The sequence below is a fragment of the Lissotriton helveticus genome, chromosome 4_1, assembly GCF_964261635.1.
Source record: "Lissotriton helveticus chromosome 4_1, aLisHel1.1, whole genome shotgun sequence".
NCBI classification, from domain to species: domain Eukaryota; kingdom Metazoa; phylum Chordata; class Amphibia; order Caudata; family Salamandridae; genus Lissotriton; species Lissotriton helveticus.
This window is the reverse complement of record NC_136063.1, coordinates 1,454,308,381-1,454,334,966: the sequence shown is the minus strand read 5'-3', so window position 1 is coordinate 1,454,334,966 and position 26,586 is coordinate 1,454,308,381. Positions and strand designations below refer to the sequence as shown.

The 26,586-nt window shown below is 42.5% G+C and overlaps 1 protein-coding gene across 4 annotated transcripts in view; it reads right to left on the bottom strand.

Annotated features, from left to right (window-relative positions):
• The window catches only part of RIPK1 (receptor interacting serine/threonine kinase 1), a 225,027-nt gene that overhangs the window by 51,810 nt on the left and 146,631 nt on the right, over positions 1-26,586 (bottom strand). For 2 of the 4 annotated variants that reach the window (XM_078688031.1, XM_078688032.1), the window contains 3 exons: positions 15,437-15,517; positions 13,277-13,897; positions 9-89 (listed from right to left, as the gene is read on the bottom strand). In XM_078688031.1, the coding sequence (XP_078544157.1) occupies positions 9-89; positions 13,277-13,897; positions 15,437-15,517 (783 nt within the window). The remainder of the gene's footprint in view (positions 1-8; positions 90-13,276; positions 13,898-15,436; positions 15,518-26,586) is intronic. The other 2 variants (XM_078688033.1, XM_078688034.1) reach the window with 1 other exon arrangement.

Here is a 26,586-nt window from a genome sequence, read left to right as displayed (position 1 = left end):
ATTCTTACCAAGTGGGTTGAGGCTTTGTTCAGCTGGGTTAAAACTGTATCCAAAATGTCCTTTCTGAAAAGGATTAGGGGGAGTTGTGCCTAAAAATGACAAAATGCACAATCTTTAGCTTTAACCTATTGTAAAATCCTGGATGTTCTCGTTCAAACAACAAAGCTAGGTATGAATAGCTTAAAACATAGCTATATAGCAATTACATAGAAAAATAGTCATTCGCTACCATTTGCTATTGACTAGATTCACACTAAAAAGAATCTACACAATGAATATGATGAGGACGCTTGATGTGGGGGAGGTGTTTAGCACACACACCCAGTAAACACGATATCAAGAAGCCCGATCACAAGTGGGCAGTAAAACTCCTGTTTGCACAAGGATAAAAATTCTAAGTAATGAGGAATTAAACTTGCTGAAATCGACCAGGAAGAAATGGGCAGTAATTACAGAGGCAAAATTCGGTGCAGATGGCACCAAATTCTGCATGCTATTTGTCATTTAGTTGGTGGAAACTTGAATAGTAGGTATTTATATGAGGTAATTACTGGACCCTGTAAATACCTCACCTTCAGGGTCCACCTTCGAGCCTAGTAAATACCTAATGTCCCTCTGCCCTACTTGTGATCTGGGACAGAGTGTATTTACCAGGAGAGGCAAATAGCTCATATTCTGTGTTCTATTTATGAAAATGAGGCATTACATGCATTTTTCGTTGATCTCCACAATACATAAAGCAAGTCTCACTATTTACTGAGCATTTTCCTCCAGCACATTTCTAGGGAAAGTAGTGCAGGTGCAGTAATCCAAGTCTCAGAATTCCAATCTGTGTCTGAAGATATTTGACTTTTAATACCTTATCTTCCACTTCCTGCTAGAAAACCTCACAATGCTCGTGGATCAGAAAGGCTGTGCTTCCCTGATTTTACTCAATCTCCCTGCAGCCAATTATAAGGTCTTTCATGACCTTTTACCCCACCCATCATCTTGCTCTGAGCAGAGACACGGGGAAGTTCCGGAAGTGGATCACCTCTTGCTTGTAGAGCCAAGCACAGGCTGTCCATTTCCCCCTTTTAGATCCAAGTTCAAAGCCCTGACCCATAAAGTATCTCTGGTTTCATCACCGAGACCCACGCTTTCCAATGTGGATGTTCTACCACTGGCTGAATTCATCCGTTCTTTCGGCTCCCCCAAAAGTCTGCTAATACTGGATAAATCACTCTCCTACAGCTCATGCAAATGCCCAATAATGCTTGCTAGCAGTGGTTTCCTAGATGAATCATTATATCCTTAAACATAATACCAATAAAACAAAAACACAGCTGGCGTAAAATTATCCTTCCATTTGGCCTACTGATAAAGAGCTTTGACATTTTGGTTCCGCCTTCACTCCTGGATTGTGCCATCAGTACACAATAGCAGCTTTCACTTTACATTGCTACAAAGATAAAACCAATATCTGCTTTCTGTGATTTCAGCTGCTCTGTAAAATTACTCCATTCATCTCTATTGGCTCTCGCCGTATAGTTGCAGAGACAGTATCGCTTAATCAGCTGGACAACTGCGAATCTATAGGTCTCCCTACTTATCTGTTAACTCGCCTTCTGTGTATTCAACATACCAGAGTGCAGTTCGTTCTCAATTTTCCCTCACAATTCTCCCCATATGCATTCCCTTCACTGACTATCCATAACCACACAAGTGATCTACAAATCTTTGTCTCTTGACCATTGGGCTTATCACGACACCAGTACCATTTACCTTCAATCTAAATTCAGGTACTGCAGTCCTTTGCGTCAACTTTGCTCATACTCCCCCAAGCTCAGAACAATTTCTTTAATTCACTTCACCTGCATGGGCAGGTAATCATTCTCCTACCTGGCAATCAGTCACAGCAAATTACTTCTTCAAGATCATTGTGATTTAGATGGCATTCTCTTCATTCAAAAGGCTTGAAAAACGTGGGATTTCCCACCTTGCCTACCATTGCACCTGGCATTATTCAGGCGCTCATTGAGTCACTCCCCTCATACCTTAGCGTCAGACACCCTCCTGGGTGTCTCTACCTTCACATCATCATCTTTGATACTACATTATACTAACACCCGTCTCTATCGTGTCTTTCTGAATTGTTGCTATTACCCTGCTACCAAAGAAAGTATGCACTTGCTACTCTTTCGAAACAAACTTTAATAATCTACCTGCTAGCTGCACCAGCAATCTTTTATCTGGGACCCTCTGCTGCTGCCAAACCTGCTTAAGCATATGTTTCACACTGGAAGATATAGTTTGTGTGAGAATTAAAAAGTGTTGTTAAAATTTGTGCAGAGAATTACTAACTTGCTAAATGAATGTGTCTAAAGAATTTTTTTTTGCACCCTCTCTTAATAAGAAAAGTGCTGACATCCGGGACATTGTTTATGATGCCTTTAATTGAATCTTTAAAAGTTCAGATATTGTGTTCCATAAGTAATATTCCTGCTAGATGTTTAAGCGCAGACTCCACTCTTACATCAGTCATTTCTGATCTCCTTGAAGGAGCTGAGATCAAGCACTAAATTAATACAAAACAGCAAGCTACTTTTTGTGCAGGTTAGCAAATGATTAGAATTTGTTAAAGCTTTTATTACTCTTAAGCAAATTAGTCACGTGAAAGCAGAATATACACTTGGTGGAAAAAAGAAATGCATCTGAAAAACAACCATATGGGCCACCTAGAAATATATCCTGTGGTCATTATTAGAAGATCCTATTTAAAGATTAGTACAGCCATAGTCTCGTGAGGCGTGGTGTTCTGAACTGCTAGCCTATTCCTCTTTATTCAAAAAATCCCACACCAAAGCTCACTATTTTCCCCAATGACAAATTTGATGGAAATTAGAATATCATTCTGTAGAATTTTAGAGCTATTTTTAATTTTAGAATGGCAGTAGGAGAAGGGAAGATATCGGCTTAAGGTCTCTGCGTTTGTGGAGGGAAGTATGAAGCTATACAGTGCAAGAGCTAACTATTAAAGTTGCAGGATATACTATAAAGTTTAGAAGAGAGACCACGTATTTGTTTGGGCAATTTGAGTTTTACACATCTGATTCTCTGCCATTTGGGCTTTCATAACACAGGCTGAAGGTTTTTCCACTGTAAGTAAGGGCATGTTTGCGGAATGTTTGTTGCATCATATTAAATTTCTACAGAATGAAAGTGAAGACTGACTTTTTAATTGCTTTTCCCATTTGAACAGTGGAAAAAGACGAATGGCAATTTCTCTCTTAACAGAGCTCTCTTTTTAACTAATACAGGTTTTCAGATTTAGGATTCCCTTGAAGTTGGTCTTGGCTTTATCCAACTGGAGACCACACTAGCACATCAAAGGTTTCCCATCTGAGAGGCAGGAGCACAGCTTATCTAGTTTTCATGTTCTTGGCAGACAGGATCAATATGAGTGGATCCATGTACATAACTTAAAATCTTTTAGTGATCATTTTGACGAACTAGTGCATGTTGGTCAAGCAAGAGATAAACCACTACAATACGATGTTGTCAAATGTCTTTCAAGGGCCCTGGATGTTGAACCAGGGAATGATGGCCAAAAGTTCTGAAAGCTGCAGAGCGGTAGAGGAGGATGAGATGGCATCAGCACGGTCAGTGATGTTGAAAGTGATGTCAACCACTTGAATGGTAGGTGTCTCTGTGATGCATAGTGCCTGAATCCTGATACACCTGTCTGAGGTCAATGGTCTGAATTCCCTTGTATAACTGGGTAACTACCTATTTAATTAACTTATCCATCCAAGGAATGTAGGTGATCAGAATATAGTTGGGGTCGCAGAGGGCCATTTTCAGCAATGAGCAGATCACTCTAATTTTGAGGATGTCAGGAAAGATGTTAAGGTAAAGTGTGTACCCTGTGCAGTGTGAAGGACAGATGGCTGTGTGTTGGTATTGCCAGCGTGTATGGGTTTCCATATGATACTGCCGCTTGTGCCTTGAAGCTGCCACCTAGTTGCACTTGTGCTATAACAAGGTGCGAGTGCAGATGCTTCATCCCATACACGAGAAAACTCACTGCCCAGTTAATGTAAGAAATTGGGTTATTAGTTGTGCAGGATGGGAGGCCTGTGCAGGTGATAGGTCCACAATTGCCCTATACTGGAAACCAAGCACCCCATTGCAGCACTTGACTCTTTCAGGGTAGGGAAGCAGAACAGTGCGAGGTCTACTCAGAGGAGGTGGCGTGGGCTAGTAATCACCATTCGCTGGCATGCAATAATAACACTCAAGAAATGGTTGTCCAGTTTTTAGAAAAGGAACTCTTTGTCAATAGGTCACCAAAGCAACATATTTGGCAAACCCATTGGCTTTTTCAAGGGGTCAGCACAACAATAATAATTTAAGGCAATCCTACTAGCTTTGCCAAAGCTTCACCCCATTAAAGGATTAATAATCCACATGTAAAAAACCACCATTATTTCACTATAATTGATAACCATGATTAGATTAAATTATTGTTACCAGTAAAGCATTTCAATATTTATCAAAAAACAATGTTAGCTATATATTGTTAATAAAGCAATCAAAGTGAACATAACATGTTTGTGTTTTTTTATACACTTAGAGACCATATACAGGGCAGTCAAAGAATATGTCACTACAGATTGCTGCACTCCCGGCTGAACAGTAAAAGCTCCAGCCATAGAAGTTCTATAAACTATAGGTGAAAATCCTGGACGGAGGGGGTGAAGGGTTTGTCCATTATTTGCTTGATCCCACAAATGTTGGGCCACTTTTGAAATTCTTCTGGAGCTTGGGGGAGGGGGGAGAGGGAGGGAAGCTACAATTTCTACAGCCCCAAGCACTTCCTTAGAAATAATGGATGGGCACCACAAACGACAGGAGAACATGGACACAAGCCTCTCATGGGGCATTAATGGGAGCTCCTTTAGACGAGCAGTGAATATTTAATTTTCAGTTCTCCTGCTGTGTTGGGAGAGCCGCACTGAGTTCCTTCATTTCTTTTTTTTTTAATGGGGTTCCCTGGTCTTAATTAGGGCACCCCAGTGTCTTCAATCGTCGGGGCAAATCAGTGAACCAAACTTTGAACTGCCCATCGGTTAACCAGGTGCCTGCCTTCACTTCCCTGGGAGACTGCTTCAGCTTCTCCTGTTTCCGCCTGGCAGGAGCAGCCTACTTTCATGGCTCCTGCTCGCAGCGGGAGCGGTCTGTGGTGCTCCTGGGTCCCAGAGATAGGATCCCAGGGCCCAATCATTCTCTTCAAGGCGAGGTACCGGGTCCCCTTTCAGGTTGTGCTACCCGGGGGATGGAGTCCCTGGACACAAAAGAAGTCTGGGAAAGGGGCCCGATGTAAGCCCCCTCCCCGGGCAATTTGCTCAGTGTTGTGTTTGACTCTGCGGAGATGGAGGAGCCCAGAGGAAATACTCATCTGGGGAGGAGGCCCCACTCATGCCTGCTCACCGACAATTCCGATCTCAATCTAGAAGTGCATTGGCCAGAAGGGGTCTCCAAACCCAGCATGCGAGTGGATACTGTGAAAAACTTGGGGTTTAAATTTGACAACGATATATCCTTCCACAAGCAAATCAACTCTGTGGTTGAGTTGTATTTCAGCTTTTTGCAGATGTTGAAAAAAATCATGCTTTTGGTGTCGATTAGTAAATCTTTATTGCTTAGTTGTTAAAATTATTACCGTACAATATACAGTAAAATACATAAAAAGTACACTTAATGCCATCACCATCATCACTAAAAAGCATAAAACTCTCTTGACCAAGCCTTTGAAAACAAATGTCAGAAAGAGGGCTCTCTTCCTGCCCGGTAACTTAAAGTAAATTGGCTCTGGGGCTTTGTGAGCCAAGTGGTCTTTGAGGTAAAGCAGATTTTCTGAGCTTGCCCTCCCTTTCCACTAGGTTAAGGACTTATGCTACTAGCGATTGTTATAGTCAATGTAAGCATAAAGGAGCGAGTGCAGAAAATAAGGTGCAATGGATGTTATTGATGTAAAGTGCAGGTGCAGCAGTTTAGGTGTCTTAGTACTTTTTCTTGTTAGTAATACAAGCATAGAGGTATAAGATGAGGGGCAGAAGTAAAGTGCAACGTCAAAGGACAGAATAAGTAAGGTGCAATGAACGTTATTGATGAAAAGTGCAAGTGCTGTAGTTTAAGTGTCTTAGTGCTTTATCTGGCTGATAATGCCTGAATACAGGTATGGGGTGAGGGGCGGAGGTTAGGTACAGTGTCCGGGGACATGATTCAAGGTCTGTGGCCTCGCTGGTCAGTGGTGCAAACATAATACTTCGAGCTGTACTGTTTAAGCTATTGATGCTATATTTAAGTAATGTTTAAGCTGGTCCCCAAACTCCCCTGTGTCTGCTGGAACCCTGGACTCGACCTTTTTCTAAATCTCTTGAGAAATTACACCATTGCACAGTTCAATTGAATATCTGATGGTTAATAGCAGCCCATCACTGCCTCCCTGCAGGATCTTAGACCTCGTTTGTTCCATGTTCTTCATAGGAGCTCCGGCTGATCCAGAATAAGAGAGGTACATGAGCAGAGTATATGGATAATATCTTCTTGGCCCTGCTCGCATAGCCAAAAGTTGTCTTGAGCTTCCCGTCTTTTCATAGGGGATAGCGACTTGTCCCCGGACACATTTTTTTGGCTAAGTTTGTGATCTACAATGGCCCAAGATACGTTCTTTTGACCAGTAGATCACGGCATTATTTTAATTTACAGGAATTTCAGGCTCAGATCGCTGACAACACTTTGGTCTTGCGCCTATGGTGAATGCGCATATTATTTCGGATCATCGGATTTGGGATGATCCCATTGGTAGGTGAGAATATTGCAGGATTTATTTTCTCATGGCACTGAGTCACAGTTGGGGTGGAATTTTTCCTTTTTCACCTCCAGGGTTCTGAAAAACCGGTACATGATTTCTTTTCTTAGTTGTCTTTCTGGTTCCTTGGTACTATACTCTGTGACTCTGCTCAGCTTTTGGCATTGGGTGCTATTTCTCCCCATTGGGCACCTGATGGTGGAAATAAAACTTGTCTGACATATCACATAAATGTGTACGAGTGTGGTACACACTCTTCTAAAAGTTGAAGCTGTGCACGGGTGAGGGTGTGCTTGCTTTCAGGAATAATCATTCATGTGCCACAGGGCATGGTTTTATATTGTTATGTCTATTGGTGTACTTTTTAGTCATTTTTAATCTGTGTGTAATGTATGTCAATGTCTGTTTATATACATGAGGCAAAAATGTTTATGTATGCTAAAATCTTTTGCAGCCCTGACGAAATTCCCACGGCACTAAAGGGAATGAAACGCGTTGGCTGTGCCTTTGTATCTTAAAAAGAGAAAAAAAGAATTCAATAAAGAAAGAACAGAAGATTCACAAACCTCATGAACTTTTTTCGCTATTTACTCCACCGAGTGCACCTCTCAAATTTCTTGTGGACTCTTTGTATAGTAGACATCCTTGGCAGCGGATGGTGAGAGTGGTTGCACCACACAAACTTACGAAACAGAGGAAGTTGATGTGCTAAACCTTGGTCTGCTGCTGTGTGCTTTTGTTTTTTGCGACTTAGGATTTGTAGTATTCCCAGCCTGTATTTCAGGAACTGTACCTTTATCCAATCACTATAGGATTCACTTACGTAACTTTGTGGTTTCAGCCTGGCATAACTATGAAGAGTCATCGAACCATGTGTGCGTCGAGACAGGCAGTCCTTATCCTCAAGCAATGACAACAACTTTGTGCTTGCTTTAGCCAGGTTTTTAAACTCCAGGTGGCTTATGGGTAAGTTCCAAGTGGTGATTAAACCAAGAATACTCAAGGCCTGTAACACATAGGTCCATGCCAGGGAGCTATGCTTTGCTTCCAATTCGAATCAGAGGTAATGGCCCAGGGAGCCTTTTGTTGCCAGCTTTAGTTTATGACAGCACAGCGTAAAGGCCGCCTTCCAGGCCAGTGACTGTTTAACAATACCAAACTCCAGTCTGATCTGGGCCGGTGATGAACGAAAGTGTATCTGGAAAATTGAACTATACACCTCGGGTATCATTTTGTTCAGTATTACACTGTCCCGACCCTTAAGAGCCTTGCTTCCATAGGTGAAAGTTAGAAGAACCTTTGGGACCACTGCAGAATCAGTATGACCGCTGGGCCTTTCAATTTAGTGTTAAGAGACCTGAAGTTATAGGCCGGAGCACTGCCCTTCTTTCTGATTTCTTCTAGCTGGTTGCTGTACTTCCCATCCTCGTTGAAGTAGACTCCAAGACACTTAAAGCTTTTTGTCGACCCTAATTTTCTTTGATCCAGAAACCACATGGCCTTTTGAGATTTAGTGCCTTGGACTGCTAAGAGATAGTTAGGAAAACCAAACAACCCTTGTGCATTCACTGTTAGGTTGTGCTGAATCATCCTTCAGTTACTTCATCATTCTAGCACAGTGTGTAAGCAGAGAAAGCCAAGGAAAAACGAAAAAATTCTTCATAGAGAAAGCCAGGAGGAAATAGATGTCAAGGTATTACTTAAGAAGGCTTCTTGGGACTTAACAGGGTAAAAATTTCTGTTCCCTCCAAACTCAGTAAGTTCCCTAAAATGTGGGGAGCGGCAAGGTGGAGGGACGTTATAATTAGCAATTATTCTCTTTTCCACAAACTGTCCACTGAAAAGTTATTTCTAGTTGGGCAATCTCTGGGGAAGATGCCTTTATTTTACAGGCACAACTTTTTAGTTCAAATCTAGATGCCTTTATTTTAAACATGAATTGCGGCACAGACATAAACCAGATATAAAGGTTAGTGGTAGTCAGAATGGGGTAAGCAGGAGGCCTTCGTGGGCCTTTCTGCCTGGACCAGCCATCTGAACATCTTCAGTCTTATTCCTTCATCTTAAAAATGCTTGGCAAAACGCTTCTCTTGGCACCACTGAGCAGTGGCATGTAACAGTGTTCTTCACCTTCACAGTGAGGCTCCTGGGCCATTACCACTGTAGCCTGACATTTAGGAGTTTGGGGTTTGAAGGGATAAGGTAAAATAATGCATCTAGAGGGGATGCTAGCCTGGTAGGTCTTGGCTCATCATGGACACTGTCACATTTGAATGGGAGCTGTGGCAGCACATTCCCTAAGTCTACATTGTACTCTGGCTCTCAACAGCGTGTGAGGAAGGATCTAACATCACCTAACCTGCAAATGCAAGTGAAAGCAAACTCCTCAGGCACATGTATGGTGTTAAATACTCACCAGCCACCATGGCCCGATAGCAGTTCACAATCATCACGTTAAACATGACCCAAAGTATAACCATGTCAAAGACTACATCTGTTGCAGAAATGCAGTTCACAAAGTTTATGTGTAAAGAATGTATTCCCATTTACTCCAATTGGTTTTCAGTAATCTTCTGCTAACCCTTTTAGGGATTCTAAACCTTAAATAAGTTAATTAGAAAGTACATAAGGATGTGTAGATCTCTCGTATACAAGGCTATTAAGTTGATAGGACAGTTAAAGGTAACAAAGCTGCATTTACATGCTGTAAAACTGGTCTTCTGTTAAAAACACAAGGAATTCATTTTTTTAATGCGCAAGTGACTCAAAGAGCCCCCTTACACTTTGCAATCAACCCTCTTCTCAAACTGAGTGACTGATATACAACCCACTTTATGGTCAAAATGTCACATAATATTTTGGGAATTCTCAATCCAACTCCATACTCTGTCTCTTCGAATTTCAGCATAAAGTAGTCTAACTCCAGACTTGTTTTTTGTACTTCCAAAAAGTTCATGCTTAGAACAGGTTATCACCATCATCTGCCGACTAGGATCTTTTCGGACCAATGACCTTCAAATCTGCCCTCCATACTACTTACATAACTAGCCTCACCTATAAGTTCACCGCAGTCTGTCGGAGTATGCCCTCTGACTTCAAAGACCCCCATGGAGGAATCTATATAATCCGGACTCTAGGCGCAGTTATATGCAGGCACTCACCTGCTATAAACAAGCAATCATAGCTAGGAAGTCCGAGTTCTTCGAGGAAAGAATAATAACTGCTACGAATCCCCAGAAAGAAGTTTTCCAAGTCCTTACAGAGCTGAGGAAAAATAAGGAACAGACTCCTGACTTTACCCTGGAGGATTGCCAAAAATTTCAGGACTTTTTCATCAATAAAATCACTGATCTGGTCACTGAAATTAGGGCAACTCCTAAGATAGACTGTCCATGTCAGGCTGTGCCAGCTAAACTGACAATGACACTTCCACTATCTACCCTACCCTTGATTACTAAGGAGAGGCTGTCTATTCTCACAGGGCGGGTTAAGTCGGGTTCTAGTCTGGATCCGTGTCCACCTGAAGTGCTTAAACTAGCACTTCCTGGTATAGAGGAGGATGTGCTGAATCTCCTAAATCTGTCATTACAGGTAGGACAAGTACCCGCCTCCTTTAAGGAGGCTCGACTTATCCCCTTGCTAAAAAAGGCGGGGGCGGATGTGAAATGTCTGAAAAATTTCAGACCGATCTCTCAGCTTCCGTTCTTCGCGAAGGTTTTGGAGCAACATGTTCTTACCACTCTATCGGAACACCTGGAGTCCAATTCATGGCTAGAGCCGAATCAGGCTGGCTTTCGTGCGAATCACAGCACGGAGCTGGTTATGCTGTCAATTGTGGATGAGTTAAGGAACAGAGCAGAAAAGAAAACTCCAGGTGCCCTGGTGCTGTTGGACCTCTCCGCGGCATTTGATACCGTCTGTCATGAACAACTACTGTCGCGGATGAGGGAGTCCGGGATTCAGGGCACAGCACTTGCCTGGTTCGCATCCTTTCTTGAAGGGAGGAGGCAGAGAGTGCAATTAGGTGACCTGCTTTCCACCGCAACATCGATCACCTGCGGAGTACCGCAAGGGTCTGCTCTGTCACCTCTCTTGTTCAACATATATCTACAGCCCCTGATTCGGATGCTCAACCAATTGGACTGCCAGGTGTACAACTACGCCGATGACACCCAACTTATCATCCAAATGGATGATAGCCAGGATGCCGCTGCAAGATTACACAACATCTTGAGAAGCACGGCTAATTTGATGTCCGAGAACTCCCTAAAAATCAACCCGGACAAAACCGAGGTGTTGCCAATCACCTTAGTTGGCAACCCATGGAGCGATCAATTTTGGCCCAGGGAGCTGGGTACTCCCCCGGAACCGGCGACAGTGGTCAAAAGCCTGGGCATCCGTGTGGACGATAAACTGTCCATGAAAAAACAGGTCACAGCTGTGATAGGCACCTGTGTTGGCCTTCTCCGACAACTGAGGAAGGTTTCATCTGTGTTGTCTTTTTCCTCCTTGAGGAGTGCGGTCTCCGCTATGATTTTAGCCAGGCTGGACTATGGCAACTCGCTGTATATAGGACTACCACAAAAACTCTTAAAAATAATGCAGATTGTTATGAACGATGCTGCGAGACTCATATTTAAAAAACCAAGGCATACACATGCCTCCCCCCTTTTGCGTGAATTATATTGGCTGCCAGTCAAGCAGAGGCTAATGTTCAAGGGGCTTTGCATTGTTCATAAGGCTCTGTATGGAAGGGCACCCCATTATGTGAAGGCACGTTTGTCTTCCTATAGACCAGCTAGGGAGCTTAGATCTGCTGAAGCAGCCCTCCTTGTCCAGCCGCGTTGTAGGTTGGCCACGGTGGGAGGTTGTGCATTCTCACACACCTTACCAGTTCTATGGAATAAACTGCCTCTGGATCTGCGAAAGGACATTAAGTTAATGTCTTTCAGAAAGAAATTAAAAACAGTGCTGTTTCAGCAAGCATGGGGTTGCTCCTAAATGATAAAATCTGCTGTAGCCCTGAATTGCCTGTGGACCCTGTCAAAGCGCTTAGAGACCTCTGGGTTATAGTGCGCTATATAAATCAAATAAATAAAATAAATAAATAAATCCTTTCTAATTTCCTCTCCATAATTGGCAACCCCCTTTTTCTAAAGGCTTCAGATGACTTCCTGAGCCCCCGACCGCATTCCAATCTTAAAGTCAAAAACACGTAGCTTCCTCTAATCTGGTCTGTCAAAGAATGTAGACCACCCTGTACACAATTAAAAACAAACTTCTGTCAATCCAGAGAAAGGTGACTGTAAAACAACACTCTAAATGGAGTTCTGGCAGCTTTTAGCATCCAAAATCATAATATTCTCATCATCCATGTGTCCTGTGGTTTCAGACCCACGCTTGGTGCTTCTCAAGCTTTTGCCCCACAGAGCGGCTGCAGAGTTTCCGGAGACAAAATTGCTTCAATATTGTAGTAGATTGCAGCATCTCACAGGGTTACACCATTTACCTGTCCCGCTTTAACACATGCCATCTTCAGAAATCTTCTAGGATGGGTTTTCACCTCTGTGTAGAGGGCCACCAGACCTACGCACTGCCCACGCTCAATCATAGCTCGCCCGTAATTCTGCATGCATACAAATAAACACAAAGCAGAAAGTTGCACTAGAGGGTGCTTGTCCCAAACACACGCCTTGTAATTAAAGCTAGCATGACCATCATGCTAGCTTTAATTTCCAGATTAACTCTATCCTTTCCTTGGGTGTTAATATCATTGCATTACTTAGAAGATCACTGTCTGACCTGAAACTTTATATATTTGCTCACTGGTTTTGGTTTATTTGCTCATGCAGACTATTGAAAACTTCTCTTCCTGTGTCACACACTGAACAAATCTAAAATATTACAAAAAGCATCCTGCCTTATCCTGGGGCTTTTGCATTGCCATCAGAGAGCCTGATCTACATACAGCGGCTGCAAGTCGCAGACAAAAACTGATATTTCTCCATCACACGCTTATGCTCCAGCAACAAACTGCTGAAATCATGCGTCAGTAAATTGAGTACCTCAGAAGGAAAACATTGTCTCTCTAAAATCTCTAGCTCTGTTTGGCCTTCAAAGGAGAACCTAATCCATAAACATCCTGTTCAGTATTGCCTTGAAAATGAGGTTGTTTCTGTGTCCGATGTCAATTAATGATAGACAGTCCTACAGTGAACAGGACTGAGCTTGAAACCTCCGGCAATTTTATACAGCACACACTCAAAATCAAAGCATCACCAACAGTATAATTACCTATCTCATACTACACCTGCAAAAAATTCACAATCGTTGATTATATTTTATGTACCGCATTATGTGCACTCTAAATCAGTACAAATTATTGGAAACGTGACAAAACATTAGGGATGGCCAACTTACCCATTTCTGGCAATGTGCTATTTTGAGGGAAAGGATCGTACTTCATATGCAATTGCCCTGGAAATGTAGATTCGGGCACAGGAGCTCTTTGGCTGCTAGATTCAGAAATTGGGTAGGTTGAGAAAGAATGAAGTCCATAGAGGTCCCCTGCCCCTCCTGAGGGGGCAAACCCATTAGTGACCATTGGAAATCCATCTGCAATATTTTGGGCACCTTGGAATTTGGAATTATTAAACACAGGCTGTGAGAAATATCCCTTTGCAGCTTTATCCATACTGTGCACTGGAGCACTGTGTAGATTTTGAGTGTGGTTCAAAGGATTTTGTTGGCATGTCGACAGAGTTTTCTGAAGAGCAGAACTTGTGTGCGACGCTTCTTGGAACACTCTTCTGCTCCTCTCATCAGTCTTGTCAGCAAAATACTCAGGTGGCTGGCTTTCTAACTGGTCCAGGCGGCTGCCCCTTTGATGGTAACTAAGTTCATCTTGAAGTTTTCTTTCCAGTTGGTAGTTATCTTCTTCACTTTCCACAGGCATATTCGACTCCCACGCAGAAAACTGAGATTCATCTACTTGGTTGGTCGTGAGAAGTCCTTGAGAGCTATGCAAAGACTGAGGAGGATCTAGAACATGGATCAAGAAGTGAAAGAACATGGTTAGCAATGCTAGGAAGCTGAAGAAAAAACAAATCTTTCCTATTTTCAAAAGCGGATCACAATTATAGATTCTGCCAAAAGAATTAAAATATATGAGCAGGTGTTAAGCCAAAACACAATGTAGAAATATAGAGTTATGAACAAGGAAAACATGTTAATGAACCACATTACTTTTTTGAGTCCTAGGTGTTGGCAGTGCATTGACTAAGAAGAATTTGCTTACTTTTGCATACTAGTAGGCACGATAAAATGTAAAGGATTTTTTGCCTTTTGGATCCCTGTTCACTACACTGCAAAACCATCACTCGGGACAATATCTGGTGAAAACTCTATTTTACTCTATTCCTATAATCACACGTTCCAGAATGCATCAAAGTGCGAGTGCTAGTCAATATCAAGTACTTGAGTAGGGGGCTGGTCCTGGGACAGCAGCAAATGTACTGGCAAGACAGACTTCCGTCTAACAACAAATAGAATTTGCGATGCATGCAGAAGCTCTGAGTGACACAGTCCAGGAGGAGAAAACATAGGATGAGGTAACTTAAAGTAAAGACACCCCTAAAATAGAACTTGCTTTTGAGAGACAAGGCTTTTTCTGTGATCTTTACAGTAACAAGGACAAGCCTTCTATATCAACAGGGAGTTTGAAGGTGTTTCCTACCCATCAGAACACTGTCCTCAGTTGCGACAGAAGTGTGTTCTCCTTAACTCATTCTGTAGTTTGATCAGATAGTCAAAACTATGTCAAAGAAACTGGAATGATGGTTAAGTCGAGGTACTATACAAAAAAAAAATACTAAGGGTTCCATTAAGGTGAAACTGTTGTATTAGAGTTATTTTACATACACAACAAAAGTAGTATCTGACAATGAAAATTACAACAATTAAATAAGTTGCAAAACTAACAATGAAATATTGTTACAGCAGTGAGTACTCAAGTTACAAACACTATTTAATGTTCACAATCACTCATTGATTGCAAACGGCATACTGGTCAGAACAAAAACAACATGGACGGTTCAAACGTTGCCACATGGAGGGAGTGTTTTTACAAGGCACAGACATCTCAGTGGCCATCTGCACTTGTAGATGGTTGCATCTTGGGAATTATAATTTGGTCTCAGTAGTTGGAAAGAAAATACATCTTGGCACCCAATGTTCACATCTCTGGAATCATTGGGGTGTCTCTAGCTTTCATGGAGACACCAAAGGTGAACCTAAGGAGCGCCACAGCAGCAGGTCTGAGGACTTATAGGATTTGGAGGGCCATAAAGTGTGCTAAAAAAGAGGGAGAACTAAAAAAAGATATTGGTATGCCATCTGCACATGGGGGTATCAACTTTCAACCTTGTACAGACATTAAAGGCTGAGAGACAAGGGAGAGGGAGATAGATAAGTAATACAAAGCTGAGAGAGACCTCAAGAGCACATGGATGTCAAAGTTAGATTAGCACTCGCCACGACTCTCGGATGCTCACTTAGAGGATATGAACAATAGTTACTTACCTGTAATCTGTGGTTCTCCAGTATTGGTGTCTTTCATAGATTCACATGCCTGAATCATTCCCCGTCGGAGTGGGAGTCCCACTGTACATAAAAAAACAATAATATGCTATAAATACATAGTAAATACCAATAAAAACAAACCAGGAAGTAAAGTAGCCAAAGCTTCAGTAGAAACAACTTCCACACCTATGACTATCCTAGTCATTTTGTATAGTCCAAAATACAGCCAATCAGGCCCCAGCACCTATAAATACATAGTAAATACCAATAAAAACAAACCAGGAAGTAAAGTAGCCAAAGCTACAGTAGAAACAACTTCCACACCTATGACTATCCTAGTCATTTGGTATAGTCCAAAATACAGCCAATCAGGCACCAGCACCCACCAGAAGGTTCTCCCCAGAGGCTCAGGCTCTCAGATTTTCTCGCAAGGAGTGAAGGTAAACCAATATAGCCTAAAAGCCTCTGAGGGGAGGTGGGCGGGCTGCATGTGAATCTATGAAAGACACCAATACTGGAGAACCACAGATTACAGGTAAGTAACTATTGTTCTTCTCCAGTATTAGGGGTATCTTTCATAGATTCACATGCCTGAATCAGAGTAGCTAGCAGTACATCCGTGCTAGGCAGACGCCAATTGTAGTCAAGCTTGTCAGCATATAAGGCATATAACAGTGCAAACTGAAAATACACATATCATTTTAAGCATAGCAGAGTGCAATCATGCAAGCATGTGTAACAAATAGAACATAGGAAGCGTCTGACAGCAGTAAAAGGAGGTGGGAAACAGAGGCTCACCTTAGTTGAAAAGATTCCGTAGAACTGCTCGACCCACAGAAGTATCAGCTTCGCTGGTTGCCTCCAGACAATAATGTCTGGTAAATGTATGGCGACTGGCCCAAGTAGCCACCCTGCAGATCGGCTGAAGGGGAACTCCAGCAAATAAAGCCGTAGATGACGACATTGCTCTTGTAGAGTGCGCTCTAGGAGCTGCTTGCAACGGTCGTCCTGCTTGTGCATGGCAAAAGGCAATGGCAGAAGATATCCATCTTGCAATAGTCTGTTTAGAAACTGCCTGCCCCCTACGAATTGAACCGTAGGTGATGAATAGTTGGTCAGAACTGCGCAAAGCGGATGTTCTCTGCAGATAAAATTTAAGACACCTTTTGACGTCCAGCGTATGCAACGCTCTTTCCGCCGGTGTTTGCGGGTTAGGAAAGAATGACTTTAGAATTATCGGTTTGTTGAGGTGAAAATCCGAAGGTACTTTGGGGATATACTTCGGATTAGTGCGGTGCATTACAGAGTCACTTGTAAACTGCAGGAAAGGATGGTGAACAGTGAAAGCCTGGATATCACTGACTCTCCTGGAGGAAGTTAAAGCCAGCAGCAATGATACCTTCCACGAGAGATATTACAGGTCTGCCTTGTGGATGGGTTCGAATGGGTGACGCATGAGTTGCGCCAGGACCACATTTAGAAGCCACGCCGGAGGTGGACGGCGTACTGGAGGGAACATTCTAAACAGGCCCTTAAAGAATGTTGTATAATCCTCGCAGAATAAAGGGAATTGGTCCCATCCTGTCGATATCTTGAGATCTCAGCCAGAAAGACCTTCAAGGTTGCGTGAGACAGGCCTGATCTTGCTAATTGCAAGAAGAAAGGCAGAAACTCCTCCGGCTTTGCTGAAAAAGGGTGAACCCCGGTAGAGCGACACCAGATGCAAAAACGCTTCCATTTAAGACTGTATGTCTTTATGGTAGCGGGTGCCCTTGCCTTGGCCAGAACCTCTTTGCAGTCTTCCGGGATGTTTAGGTGGGCGAACTCACGGTACTCAGGCGCCAGGCCGCTAATCTCAATTATGTTGGATCCGGATGGTAAACCTGTCCGTTCTGAATGCTGAGTAAGTTCGGGATTGGATTCACTGAATCGGTTCGCACTCCGACAGAAGAAGGAGCTCTGTAAACCATTACTGGCGTGGCCATCTGGGAGCAATTAGAATCAGTCGGCATGGTTCCCTCTTCATTTTCCGCAGGACCTTGGGGACTAGTGGAATTGGTGGAAAAGCGTACGCATATGTCAGAGACCAATCTATCGAAAACGCATTCCCCTGAGAGTTCTTCTGGGGATGCCAGCTTGCGAAGAATTGGCATTTGCTGTTGGTCTTTGTCGCAAATAGGTCTAGGTTTGGTCGACCCCACAGGTGAAAGATGCGCTCCACTGTCTGCTGATGCAGTTCCCACTCATGAGTGCAGACCGTCGTCCTGCTGAGTGCGTCTGCCAGGACGTTGACTGTTCCCGGAACATGCACTGCTTGAAGATTTATGTTGTGCTTTAAAGCCCATGCCCATAGGTCTTGTGCTTCTTGGGACAGAAGAAGTGATTGTGTTCCTCCCTGCTTGTTGACGTAGTGCATGCTTGTTGTGTTGTCTGTTCTCACCAACACATTGGCATCCTGAATGATTGCACTAAACGCCTTGAGTGCAAGAAAAATGGCTCTCAGTTCCAGACGGTTGATGTGCCACCACCTTTGTTGAGCAGTCCACTTGCCGCTGATTGTGAGGCCTTGAAGATGAGCTCCCCAGCCCTCGAGAGACGCATCTGTAGTGATGGTAAGGCTTGGTTCCTCTTGAAGGAATGCACACCCCTGCTGGAGATGTAGCTTTTGTGTCCACCAGAGGAGAGAATTCCGCATGAGCGGTGTGATCCTGATGAGATCTTTGAAGGTGCTGGAGACCTGTAGCCACTGTAGGCTCAGTTCTTCCTGAAGCGGTCTCATCCTGAGGCGGCAGTTTGGTATTAATGGGATGCAAGAAGATATCATCCCCAGAAAAGACTTGTACTGTCGTGTATTTCTATAGGTTCTGAATCAGTCCCCCTATTCCTGACCCTATTCTGGTTAAACTAACTATCAAGTTAACTAACAGTCAGCCCATGAGGCAAGAAAACCCCCATGATGCAGATACCGTTATCTGACGCAGTCACACTACGGCACAGGAACGTGTTATCTGATTAGGTCATAACGCTTGAGATCTAATTAGACAAGCGACATTCCTCCAGCCCCTGATAAGGCATACGACGTTCTCATAACAAATCAAACCTATGACAACCTGGATAATCCGTGCGGCCATTGTTTTGATTTCACAGAGAACTCTAGTAAAGAATGTGCTAACGAGCAAGTCGTATGACATCTTTATTGACGTACCTATGTCCATCCTTACGTCAATCTCGGCACCTTTAAGGTATAAATATTGCCGACCTTGCCCTATGCAAACACACACGTGGTGATGAGACGGAGCAGCCACACTTGCCGAAGCCAAGAGCAGAAGCAGACCCCGCTGGCAGCAGCCCCGCCTTCCTGACGCGCTGAGAGACGCGCTGCTATCTCAAGCCGAGAGACCCAGCACCGGCGCTTCTGGGCAGCCCTCGCAGGCAGCCTGGAATATCGAGAGCAGAGAAAGAGATACCATTCCTCATTCATCCTAACTTCCAGGTACAGAACTGAATAACCCCTCACAGAGAATTCTTTAGTTATTCACTTGGCAAAAACAAACTTAACTTAAACTGTAACTTTCTATTCCCGCCCACGCATTAGACTTAGGTCAGGTACACGGGGTAGGCGTATTTAGAAACACCAGTTGAGTACGTTTAGTCAAATGTATATGTATATGTAAATATATTTTAATCATTTTAAACATCATATGGCTCAGAAACCATATCAATGTTTTTACAGTATTATTTTATACTATTGCTTTTAATGTATGCACTTTACTTAACTATAAGTATTGCAATAATATCGATCCATTTCTCTTGTACGAGAAAAGAGACTGATCAATAAATAACACCTTTTTGTTGAACACGCCCGTCTCTTCCTTTTCTCTACATTCTGATGAGACTAAGAATGCACGTACTGACTGAGTAAAATAATTGCCTTGTGCTCACACGACTCTCGAGATTGACTCTTGATTAGGGGAGAGCAAAGTTGTCATGTTCTATGGTTGTCAGAAACGAAATCCCTTCTTGTCTAATCAGGGAAGTTAATCCTTCCTTGAACATTCGAGAAAGTTTCTAGCGAACTCTGAGCTTAGCTGGCAAACCCAAAAATTAAGTCTAGTATCGACAGTAGTAGACCTAGTTAACGTCTGGCCTAGGCCTTTACTGCTGTAGGTACTATTCCAATGCGCAGAGCCTATTGGGAAAATAGGAGCTACACTACATGGCGCCCAACGCGTTTGGAAAGGGCGATAAAACTAACGTAAGACATTTAGAGTAACTCAGTAGTGCTTTCTCACTCAGACCCCTTTTCCCAAATACTCCAAAGACGTCTGGAGTGGGTGAAAGGTTATATCCTCCAAAACCTCGCAGGAGGGAACTCCTATGTATGGTTCTTGGTATAGTCAACGTTGAAGGATACACCGTTCCAAAATATTGTGCATCTAATCTTTGTTCCATAAGAAACCTGATCTGCAAACAAAAGACATAAGCTTCCTGTCGGTAAAATGGCAGAGAGTGATGATGAAAGAGAGGCAGTTAGATTAGCAACTGAACTCGCAGATGCTGATGCTACCATGCAAGCAGCAGACGCGGATATAATACTCATTCCGGTCATTAAAAGGAGATCTATAACCTTAAAACTTATAGAAAATGGACTGACACCTAGAGGTGGCACAGTCATATTCGTAATCGAGGCACACGAATATCGGCAGACAGAGGTATACTATTCATGGATACATTTTCCGGCAGCAAATGCTGTAACAAAGTACTTCCACTATTACAAAGTAGAGGAACCTCCTGAAACGTACACTCCTTTCGAGGAGGTGGAAGTACCACTCAAATTCCAAGAGCATTTGCTCTTATTTGATGGCGCCCTAAAACATAACAATCACATTACAAGGCTCGGTCCTTTAGGAAGACCAGGAGCAACGTGGCCGGTCTTAGCCGGATACACACCACATCCAGACATCGAAAGAATGCCTGCAGCAGAGCTATTAATACAGCTAAAACAACTACTAAAAATTCATAGACAATTAGTTCAGTATGTAATGCGGACTTCAACAATTCAGCCAGCGATTAAACTTCCACAGCTGACCCCTCACCAGGGGAACACAAATAAAATTACACCACAGAACATCCAATCCTGCCTAGGTAAAGTTCCAGCTAAACGGGAACAAATACCATTCTGGTTGGCACAGAAAATCACCCAAATAGAGGCGGTGTTTCCTGACACCACCCCGCTGGAAAAACACAGGATTCTGACTATATGTCTCCCAATGGGAATCGCACCACACATTGAGGACTGTGACACTTGGGGTACAGTCTTTGCTTCCATCTACACAAAAACGCACGGTGTTCCATCCATTTCGGTAATACCAGATGTGCTAAAACAAATTCAAGATGAATACGGTCCAGAACCTGCTTTAACTCTTGGTATGAAATTACTAAAAGACTTCAAGCAGGTCTCGGCTATATTATTAGCCAACATAAAAGGTGAAGCAGCAAACGTGGCGATCCGCCAGAGGTTAAAAGAGACAGATATAGCAGACCAACCAGCTGAAATTGCCAGAATCATAGAAAAATCCTATGAAGAACTAGGCAGAGATAGTCTAGGTGGAATACCAGTAAAACCGCAACTGACTACAAGTCCAGAAAAAATATTTTTTAATAATAATTCACCAAAAAAGAACTGGGATGGAAATAAACAATCCAATCCTAAAGAAAAGAAATTCCAGTCCAGAGGAAGGTCTCCGAGGCGAAGAGAGAAATCTCCAAACCAAAGACAGAGGTCACCACAGAGTGACCCCTCTGGGAATAGATATAACCTTAGAAATAGGGATAATATTAAAAAACCTGATAGATATCAAGACATTGATACACGTCCCTCTCAATCTTTTCAGAATTCCTCGCAGAAATCGGAAAGAAGAGGACGATCAGAAGAGCACGCCAAGTCCAAAGACAAGGAACCTGCTCAGCTAAAAAAGAAATTACAATTTCCAAAAAAGAAGGTAGCCAGTATCAAGGTAGTTAACAATGCCGAGAATACTGAGGACACAACTGAAAAACGGAGAATGGGCTCAGACAATGCTAGACAGCGCAGCAGAGGTGAGCATAGCTCGCAAAGTCCTTATGAATCATCTGGAGACAGTGGACACGAATGAATACCTTCAAGTGGAAACTGCAGACACCAGAGTTAGCAAGCCCCACAAGATATACGAGATAACATTACGTATAGAGGGAGATAAGACTAGGAAAATAAGGGGACTATTTTGGGATAACCTCTCCAAAGGCTATGACATCCTTCTAGCTGAAAAAGACTGGCCACCAGAGTTTGTCAGGGAGTGCCCTCATGGCGAAGAAGTAATTATGCCGGCCTTCTCGAATCAAATACCGATTCATAAAAAATACACACTTGCTAGAAAGTGGGCAGTGGCCTTAGCACCTGCTTTATATAAAAATCATGTAGGATGGGATGAGGATTCTCCTCCTCACAAAATCCAGTTAAAATCACAACCAACTGCACAAAGGCAGTACCCAATTAAGCAAGAAGCTAAAAAACAAGTAAATGAAATACTAGATCAGCTAGAATACCAGGGGGTGATTGAAACTTGCACCTCACAAATGAACAATCCTTTGTTTCCGGTCTCCAAACCAGACAATTCGTACCGTCTAGTTTTGGATTACCGACACCTTAACACATGTTGCAAAACCTTTGCAGTGCAAAACTCACACAGTGCTGCACTAATGAATAACATAGTGCGCAAAAAATACAAAACTACCTTGGACATTTCCAATGGATTCTTTTGTCAAAACATAGCACCGGAGAGCAGATATTTAACTGCATTCTCAGTAAATGGCACTCAAAAACAATTCTGTCGGTTAGCCCAGGGGTACAAGAACAGCCCGGGGGTATTCTCAGCGAGAGTAACAGAATTACTACAACTATATGATGATGAAGCATTATCTTATGTTGATGACATTTACCTAACAGATGATGACTTGGAGACTCACTTGAAAAGAGTGAACACCATAATACTTGGGTTCGCTGCAGAGGGTTACAAATTCAACTTCAAAAAATCCAGAATTGCCCATCTAAAAATTCTATACGAAGGATATGAATTATCAAGTATAGCCTGGTTGACAATTTTTTAAGAACTAGAAGAATTAAAAAATCTAAAATATGAAAAGACGTATCCTCTGCCAATCGACATTCTGCCTCTACGACATTACGCCTGTGTAATCTATACAGACGGACATGCTCAACCCTCCGTTTGGGGAGAACATGCATACAACCCCACATGTGAGATTACAAAAGAAGTGTGGCGCGGAGGTAAACTAAGACCTCTATTAACAAAATCACACTCAGTAGAAACTAATTCAGAACTACAAACTGAAATAATAGCTTTGAAAATGGCGCTAGATAATGCGGATCGCGAATTCCCGACGCTTATAGTGTCAGATTCATATTACTGCGTCAAAGCATATAACAAGGATTTGCAGACATGGATTCAGAACGGTTACAAAGATGACACAGATGCACCAATAAAGCAGAGACTGCTCTGGGAACAAGTAGCTCTTTTGAAAAAAGAACTACCAAAGACTCACTCACTGAGTCATCAACGTGATGGCGTTCACGTTGTAGGGAATTCATTGGCTGAAACAGCCGCAGCGGCAGCCACTAAATCGGCTCCCGTAGATCGAAAAAAGCGTACATTAAAATACATTGACGGTGGAACAATGCTGGCGGTGAAAACGTCATCAAAAGGCGACTGCTCAGCGTTACCGATCAACTATCCACTCAATTATACATACATAATCGATGCAAACTCCGTCCCTTTTGCTCGAATCCCTGGAGTGGGGGATAGAGTGATTCCAAACATGGACAGGAGAAACTTGTTAATCGCAGACGCACACATGGGCGAGGGTCACAGACACCTTAAATTAAAAGATTCTCTGGAAGAATTACAATCACGGTACTGGTGGCCAGGCATGAGCCTGCACTACACCATGTTTGTAAAAAACTGCCCAAACTGCAACAGAGATCGCAGTGGGGAGAGAAGCAGTTTAATACCTCGTCGTATCAAGGCAGATAATATTACCAGCAAAAAGAATGGCTTGCGATTAACATATACAGGCTAGTTTCCACTTATAATGTAGATCCACAGCACTCGGCTGACGTCCGGACTATTATACAAGATTTGCGAGTCTAAATGGCATATACGCTAAGAGCATGCTACGTTCGACCATTGTTTTCACTCAGGCAATCCAGCCTGGGGGGGAAACATGGCCAAATGAGCACAGCCCAGCGGGAATCTTCTCACTTCCTTCCTGAGGGTATGGGATGGTGTAAAGAAAAAACCAAGGCAGAAAGCAATCTATAATGGAAAGGATATTAGGTTCGGGAGCTGGGTGGGTCAAACATCTAATAAGTGTCCAACGTAGTCTAAATAACTTGCCAAGAAATTCTCTGAAGGGATTCAGTCCGTACGAATTATTATTCGGAACTAGGATGTTGATCTCTGACCTTGATAGTGAGACTTCAGTGGTAATAGAAAAAACCTTTGATGTCAAAGACCGTTTGGCTATTTTGCAGGACTTAAACAAAACAAGAAAAGACCTGAGCAACATACAGTTGAAACAACAGCCAACAACCACTGAAGAATCACCACCTGTCCCAGCAAGACCTGTCTGGATTCCAAAAATCGGGGATCTAGTCAGGGAGAAGATCGCGGTAAAGAAGGAATTTGGGCCTTCTTACAGAAAAGCAGTTCCTGTCTTGTCTGTCAACGGGACAAGATCAGTTGTACTACCGCCACTTGCTGGAAAAAAGGAGAACCGAGTTGTATCCATCGACCTGGTAAAACCACAACATGTGGCCGATAACAAACAGTAGGCCAAGTGGACTCCCAATAAGTAGCAGAACACCAAGGTTTGCTACCAGCACAGAGGTCCTATCAAAAAGGCTCATCACATTCGAAACGCCTGCAGAAGAACAAGAAGGACTATGCAACAATGCAATAGAACTAAGACCTCTGAAAACCCAAATAAAGACATTTAGCAGAGACACACCAATCTATACTGAAGTACCAAGTGAAAATGCAAGGAACAAAAATCCTGAAGCAATTGGAACAATTGACAGAACTGCATCCGGGTACTTCATCAACTTCGATGATTCCTCTGACGGCTTCAGTGAATCAAAGACACAGCCATCATCAAAATCCTTTAAAGACAAAGCTAAGGAACTTTTGAAACATCTGAAAGAAACATATCTGGTTTCTCCATGGATTGAATTTTGGGTGGGTTTTGGTGCATTTATCCTCATACTTTGGCTCATCATGGTATTTACTTTGGGACGCTTCATTGAGGGAAAATATGCTAAAATGGACACAGCAAGTCAGAACATCAACTTGGTCCTCAAACCACACACATCTTCACACGTCGAGAAAAGAGAACTTTCTTCAGCCAACTTCACAGCCAATCCGATACCTGGTGGGGTAGCCTAGGACAACACTGACTATGAAATTTATGGTCCGGTCGAGATCCTGAAATATCCACACCAAATCAAGATCTCCTTGAGTGACTTTGCAAAACCAAACTCATTTGCTGATGATTGGGACTTCGAGAGTATTAACAACATGATGTCTGACTTAGTAATGTCTGCTAAATTTACAAAACATGATTATTTGCAAGGTTCTACAAATTATGATAGTATGTATTGCTATAACCATTATGGTAACCATTTTTTGCATAAATCTGCACAACCTAGAAATGTTTTAAATTATAATCAATGGGAACATTGTGCTACACCTCCAAAAGGGAGCTCTAGAACCGTGTATGACAAATATTCATATTTTTCAGGTTTTAACATAAGTAATGCTGAAACATTTTATTTTAAATTGTCAAACAAGACAGGGATGAAAACCATGATAACCAACACAAAATTGATATATTCAGATTCATTCTTTGAAAAAATGAATACATTTGGATTTGATTATTGGGACAAAAATGTTGATTTGAAAAGTGTTTGGGGTACAAAAGAATGGCAAGTACAGGGTTTAGAAGCTTTGTTTAGAGCCTGCATGATCCCAGAACAAATGATATTTTTAAATGACACTGTTCAACAAACCACCTGTCTTGGCTTAGCCAAAATCAAAGATTTAAATAATCTGTCTATTCCAAAGCCAACAATGTTTAGCAATAACTCTGATACAGATGAAGAGATAGACGTAAACCATATATTAAACAAAAACAGAACACATCCTGATTGGAAACAATGGTTGATCTGGCCCACAGATACAAATAACTGTCAAGATAGATTCCTGAATAAAACACAGGGTTTCAAAATGACCAGGCCAGACCCTAGATATCCCCAAAGACATCACCCAGGGATGATAATAACCTACAGTGTGGGCAAATTATGCCTTCAATGGCTACAGACTTCCACACTGCCTGAAATTAAGCAACACCTAACTTTACTTACTGATGGTGCTGACTTGCGTGATTTCATAATGGGACCACGCAAACAGCGTCAAAAGCGTTTCATAGCAGCCTCTGTATATGCAGCATACAATGAGGCCTGGAAGGTTACTCAAATTGAGACAGCAGAAAGAATACGGGAAATTGACCGTATTAATTTGGAAAAATCACTTTCTGTAGTGGACAATGGGTTAATGACTCTGTCCTCCAGAATTTTTTCATTGGACAGCATTGTGTCTTCAGCAATCGATATATTATCGCAAGACTTACTGTTATTACAACATGGTCAGTCACAATTGCGTTCCATTGTACAGCTTGGCTGGACGCTACAAAATCTGCGTTCAGGCTATGTGCCTTGGCGTTTAATCAACACAACGTCACTATTCCAAATCTTTAACCTTACTGATAGACAAATCGGTATGGCGCAAAAGGGTGCTGATTATACAATCTTGAGCATTGAAAAACTAGAAAGATTACCGTTGACAATGTCAGAACGACCTGTCAGTGAATGGATAATCCACGGAATCATAAATATTCCAATCTCAACCTTCAGGTTTCAATACTGCCAAAAATATATACAGGCTGGCATGTACGAGAAATTGGGAAAGGGGTACCTTAAAACAACTTGGAACCTGCCCTATTCACATGCATGTGTCAGTAATAAAGGACAGAAAGTGTTT